Source organism: Gossypium hirsutum, chromosome D04 (genome assembly GCF_007990345.1).
Source record: "Gossypium hirsutum isolate 1008001.06 chromosome D04, Gossypium_hirsutum_v2.1, whole genome shotgun sequence".
In the NCBI taxonomy this organism is placed as follows: domain Eukaryota; kingdom Viridiplantae; phylum Streptophyta; class Magnoliopsida; order Malvales; family Malvaceae; genus Gossypium; species Gossypium hirsutum.
This window is the reverse complement of record NC_053440.1, coordinates 42,046,431-42,052,537: the sequence shown is the minus strand read 5'-3', so window position 1 is coordinate 42,052,537 and position 6,107 is coordinate 42,046,431. Positions and strand designations below refer to the sequence as shown.

At 34.2% G+C, this 6,107-nt stretch overlaps 1 protein-coding gene across 1 annotated transcript; it reads right to left on the bottom strand.

Annotated features, from left to right (window-relative positions):
- Positions 1-5,215: 5,215 nt before the first annotated feature.
- LOC107898191 (uncharacterized) lies at positions 5,216-5,617 on the bottom strand. The gene has a single exon (XM_016823724.1). The coding sequence runs from the start codon at positions 5,615-5,617 to the stop codon at positions 5,216-5,218; it is 402 nt and encodes a 133-aa protein (XP_016679213.1).
- Between the last annotated feature and the right edge of the window lie 490 nt (positions 5,618-6,107).

The window sequence follows — 6,107 nt, the reverse complement described above, 5'->3', positions numbered from 1 at the left end:
GTTTGTGCTAGTAGCGCCGCTATAGACCAACACCTTTAGCGGCGTTTATTTCTAAAAACGCCGCTAAAGTTAGCGGCGCATTCTTTAGCGGCATCTGTTGCGGCGCTTTGAAAAGTATCTGCGGCGCTAAAAAGCACCGCTAAAGGCCTAAAAAAGCGCCGCTAAAAGCCTGTTTTAGTGTAGTAAATAGTTATTCTTTGTTATCACCAAAGAATAACTATTCCATGCAAAACAAAAAAAAATTAATTTCAAGATTAGTCTTTTAAAACTTGGACTTAGAAAATACAAAAATAAAAAATTTGAAATATTTTAATATGATTTAAGGTAAAATATTTAATTTCAAAATATACTTTAAAATAAAATATTTTAATATAATTTAATATAATTTATTATAAAAATAATTATATTAAAAATATTATTAAATTATATATTATTTTTATTAAATTATATTCAATAATAATTATATTAAATTATGATTAAATTATTTATTATTTATAATTTAATAATAATTATATTAAAATTTAATAACAATAACAATAATCATCTACCTAAAAATAATTCTACTAAGGGTACTCTGGTCATTTTAATTTTTTTCTAATGCTATTACAACATCTATTTCATTCAACCAAACACAAGAATACTATTATAGTTCTATTCTATTCCATTCAACAAACAATTGAATTACTAATTACAACTCTTTTTCATTATAGTTCTTTTCCTTTACAGCTCTATTCAATTCTAGTGATCAAACGTGCCGTAATAGTTTTACTCTAAACACCATGCCTTAGAACATAATATGTGCTTAATAAATTGACCAAGCCAACTCAAAATACAAAAAAACTTAAAAAGTTTGTTTAGCCTAGATAAAATGGGAACATGCTCAAAAAGCATTATATGAGATTTCATCCCTACAAGCTTAAAATTCATGTACACGTATTTATTACGAACTAGAACGTTAGTCTCATAAATCGTGTGGTCTTAGGTGATCTCTTTACTCCAAATCTGCCTAAGTTAGCCTAACTCTCGCAAAAGTAAGAATTCTCGTAGAAATTCTCTAAGGCACTAGAATATAGTGGAAGCAACTTGAACCGAAAGAGTAATGAAAAATAAAAAAGCCAAAGGAAAATAACACGTTAAGTGTTGGAATAAATGCTCTCCTAAACTATGAATGAAGTGATTACAAATGAAGGGGGAGGCTCCCCTAAATCCAACGATACAAATCAATTTACATCAATGACTAAGATTAGTTCCCATTTACAATAAGAGAATCCTAAGAAATTTAAATTCTATACATGTTTATCCTTTAGGATTTACAATAATTATCTTGGTAAAATACAATTTACTGGAGTGCTTTAACTCAACTAAGATTCAAGTAAATGAGCTTCTTTACGGGTTCCACGAATTGGGCCAGCTCATGTGGGTGAAATGAGCCCCCATTTAATAAGTTGACCTTTATGGGGCGTTCTGTGTGCAATGGTCACAAGCTTTAATCCACGGACTGTGACATTCTCCCTTAACCATTCTCACAATGTCCTCGTCGCGTCCTCGTAATGGAACTAGCTTAACTTGTCTTGGAATGATCTTGATGCCTCGGCTGATTCCCAACTTCTCTTTCTGTCAGGTAGCCCCACCTTTCTGAAATTTTCCTCGGCTTACGTCTCCTTCGTCACCTAACTTGAACTGTATTTCTCTCTTATGCATCTCAATCATAAGAGGCCACCACTCTTACTTGCCCCCTTTGTGACCTGCCTCAATTGGGATCCTCTTGATCAGTACAAATAGGCTTAAGCATGCCTAATTTAAACACCAAGTTAACTTTGAGTCATGCTACTAACTCTGGTTTATAAGCCCCCACAGTGTCCTTGCCAAGCAAAGAAGTTAGAATGAAAAACACTACCAAAGTGTTTGAGATGTACCTTACTCATTACATCTACTTGTCTCAATTGTCTAGTTTGCATCGCCACTTTTCCCCCAAAGTCTGATGCACAACCCACCTCTCTCGTAGGTGGTAGCCCCATTGATAACTCAACATACTTCATATTAGTTTGTTGCCTCTCTAGCATTTCCATGCGGGTCATTGTAGCGCTCCTCCAATCTATCGACTCAATTTCTTCCCCTCATGAACATCCACGGCTAGTTGGATTGCTGATAATACCTTCGTTCCACCTCTCATGTCTTGACTCACCGACACAACACATTATTGTTGTTGAGTATCCAGTATGCACATACATTCGACAAAAGGAATGAAAAGAGCATTAATCTTGTCAAGAAAATTTAAGCCAAGAAAAAAGTCATAATCATCCAAGTGAATTACCTCAAAGTCTTCATTGCCTTTCTGTTGATCGATCTGTAACTCAACTCATTGTGCTACTACCACAGTCGAGACTTCTTTAAAATTTACCATCTTGATCTTCTTAATCGACTTGCTCACTGAGAGACCAAGTTTACCCATGACTTTCTCTAATATGAACAGGCCTAATGCCCCTTATCAATAAGAGCATTCTTCCTTTGGCCTATGATATTGATGTCCACATACATCAACCCTTTTTGCTTGCAATCCCTCTTATCATTAGCATATTTGAGCATTATTCATCCAAGCTCTAATACCTTATACTCAATAGGCTCTGTTTCAACTTCTTTAGTAACTACGGATAGATCACTCTAAACAGTCCCATATCCCATGCGAACCACAACATAAGAAGCATTTCACTGACTTCTTGTCATTCTCGAAGCCCCTCTTTGCTTCGACCCTACACAAAATCAAACCAAGCCTCATCGAATCTTTTTTTGGCTTATCATTCTCTCTGATGATAGAAAACACTGATTACTTATGACAGCCCTTCACCATATGTGGACCTTCACAAAGGAAGCATTTCAATGGCCTATTCTTTTCCCATGACTTGTCGAGTTTCCTCTTCCCATTTTGTGGTTTCCCCATTACAATTCTGACCACTATTACCATTGCTAAACTCAACTTGTCCATCTTTATCTTCCCTATCATTGCTCCTCTCTTTGGGCTTGGAAGGCTCAAACTTGTCTTCTCTCGAAACAAAATTGATTAAATATTCTACCATGATCATGGCTTTCGCCAGTTCTTGGACCACTCAATGTTCTAATTCTTACTTAACACATGACTTCAGTGTTGGATCTGGTGTCCTAAGTGTAGTATATTCGTTTGTAAAATTTTAATATATCAAACAGATTAGTTAATAAAAAAATTCATTGATTACATTAATATATTTTGTAAAATTTTCCTCACATGGTTTTTGCATGCAAAGAAAAATGGAAGCAAATGTTGCTCATTGGTTTTCTAAATGTTTAACTAATACTAAGTAGTACTAGGTGGTTGGATTGTAGTACAGAAGACAACTTGTATTAGTAGATGAACCTAAACATGTCCTTAGTCTAATCGAAAATGAGTAAACCGATTTGAAAGACTAATATGTCACCTATCAAGTCTAATTGGGGAGATATCTTGTCTTAGGCATCGAATCAGATGACTTCTAAAAGATAGAGTCATAGATGTGACTGACAAGACTAATAGTACATTAGACAGAACCCAAGTAGAATAGATCCTTAATCTTTTTATGGATTTATTCACTTGTGACGTTCACAGTGTGTATACCTAAATCTTGAGTGGATGACAGACTAGGCATGTGTGACTCATACACTTTGATGTAAGTAAAATCCTAATCACAGACTAGGCATGTGTGACTCATACGACTTCTGTAGTATGTAACGTCATTTACAACAGTGGAATTCATAGCCCAAAACATAGGTAAATGATATCCTCTCATTGGCATTACATGGTTGATGAAAAGTAAACATGACCATGGGTCATCTGTCGTTGTGATGGATGACTTGATCAATATTTGATAGTGATTGACTTTTCATGAAGGAAGATGTAATGGTTACTATGAGATAAAATAAGATCATATCAGGAAAACATTTATTATCTCAAAGAGATCAATGATATACTTATGACAAAGTCATTGGACAAGCACTGAGTAGTTGCTTTCGTGATGATATGTCGTTGAAGAGAGCTTAGTCGCGATACTATAGTGGAATGACTTTGTAACTAAATGAGTTTATAATTAATAGACGAAAAGTCATAACTTAATTATAAATCATTTGAGCCTCAACTATATATGTCCAATCGGTCCCTCCACTAGCGAAATGAACGGGCCTGATGTGTTTATATGTATTTAACTAGAAATGAATTACGTGTTTAAATAGAAATGAACAAAATGAATATGAAAAGAGAAATGAGAAACATTCAGGAGTGATTATGGTTTTCTCTAAAATGGAGAAATGAAATCATTTGGAAATGAAAATGAAAATGAAAATGGAAATTATTCATTTGCAATCCTATATGGATTACTTAAAAAATGATAGGAAGAATGAGTTTATGTTTTTGGACTATTTTGAAGCCTAAAAATGAAAATAAACCATTCAGTTATAGTGAATATGTTGAGTTGTGAAATATTGAACATATTTTTTTGAAATTTTACTAGAGGTAAAATCGTCAAAATTTTACTAAGGGTAAAATTATTAAAATTTTGTTAGGGTAAAATAGGGATGAAAATTGTTTTATATATAAATATTAAAGTTTATTTTAGGAAATAGAAAAACAAAAATAAATTGTGAACTTAAATAGAAATGAATGAAATGAACAGGAAAAGGGAAATGAGAAACATTTAGGAGTTATTATGGTTTTCTCTGAAATGGAGAAATGGAATCATTTTGAAATGGAAATGGAAATGGAAATGGAAATGGAAATGGAAATGGAAATGGAAATGGAAATGGAAATGGGAATGGAAATGATCCATTTGCAATCCTATATGGATTACTTAAAAATGATAGAAAGAATAGGTTTAAGTTCTTGGACTATTTTGAAGCTCGAAAATGAAAATAAACCATTTGGTTATAGTGAACATATTGAGTTGTGAAATATTGAACATATTTTCTTGAAATTTTACCAGGCCCTCACTAGTAGCCTACCAACTTTAAACCTTGTGCAAGTAGTCATGAGAGTCAACTCCTTTTGAGGTGCCACAACAACAAATAATTCACTTTTGGAGGCGTTGAGTTGCAACCCAGAAAGTAAGTAAAACTGCCGAATAACATAATAAACACCAGCCACCAAATCAGCAGTACCCTTGCGAAAAATAAGAAGATCATCGGCAAATATTAGATGAGTCAACCACACTTGAAGTTACTTAGTATGATACTTGAAGAGAGCATTTATGACAGCGACATTCAATAAGAGGTAAGGAAAGAAAGGATCTCCCTGCCTAATACCTTTCCTCCCTCGAAAGAACCCCACAAGGTTTCCATTAAGGGAGATAGAGAATCGGGGAGTAGTTAAACAAACTTCATTCCACTTTAAGAACTTTTCAGGGAACCCTTGAGCTCTAAGTATTGAAAGCAAAAAGCCCCACTGCAAAGAATCAAATGCCTTTTGAAGATCAACCTTCAAGGCATATCTAGGAGAAAAATGTCTTCTACCATTCCCTTGCATTAGATCATCAGCCAACATGGCATTATTAGTGATACTAAGTCTTGTAAAAAAGGCACTTTGACTATTAGAAATCAAAACAGGTACAAAAGGAGCCATTCTATTAAGCAAAATCTTGGTTATGCACTTATAAATTGCACTTCAATAAGAAATAGGCCGAAAATCCTTTACATAGCTAGGATTATCACACTTGGGAACCAAGGAAATTTAAGTAGCATTAAAGGTAGCCAAGAGAGTGAAGGATGCAAAAAAGAATATTGAACAACCTCAAGAAAATCAGACCCCACTATACCCTATGCAGATTAGAAGAAGAAAGCTGTGAAACCGTCAAGACCAGGGGCTTTCTCATTCCCCTACCCAAAAATAACTGCCTTTATCTCCTCATTAATAATAAGGATAGTCAACACACGATGAGCATCATTAGACAATTTAGGCAGTAATTCTTGAAACAAAGAATATGGGCACTCAAGAACATTTGAATCAACTACGCCAAGAAGATTTTGATAAAACCCTAAAACCTCTGTAGAAATTTGATCTAAAGATTCCAATCGATTACTAGCTACATCAAAAAGAGAAGTAACAGTGTGCT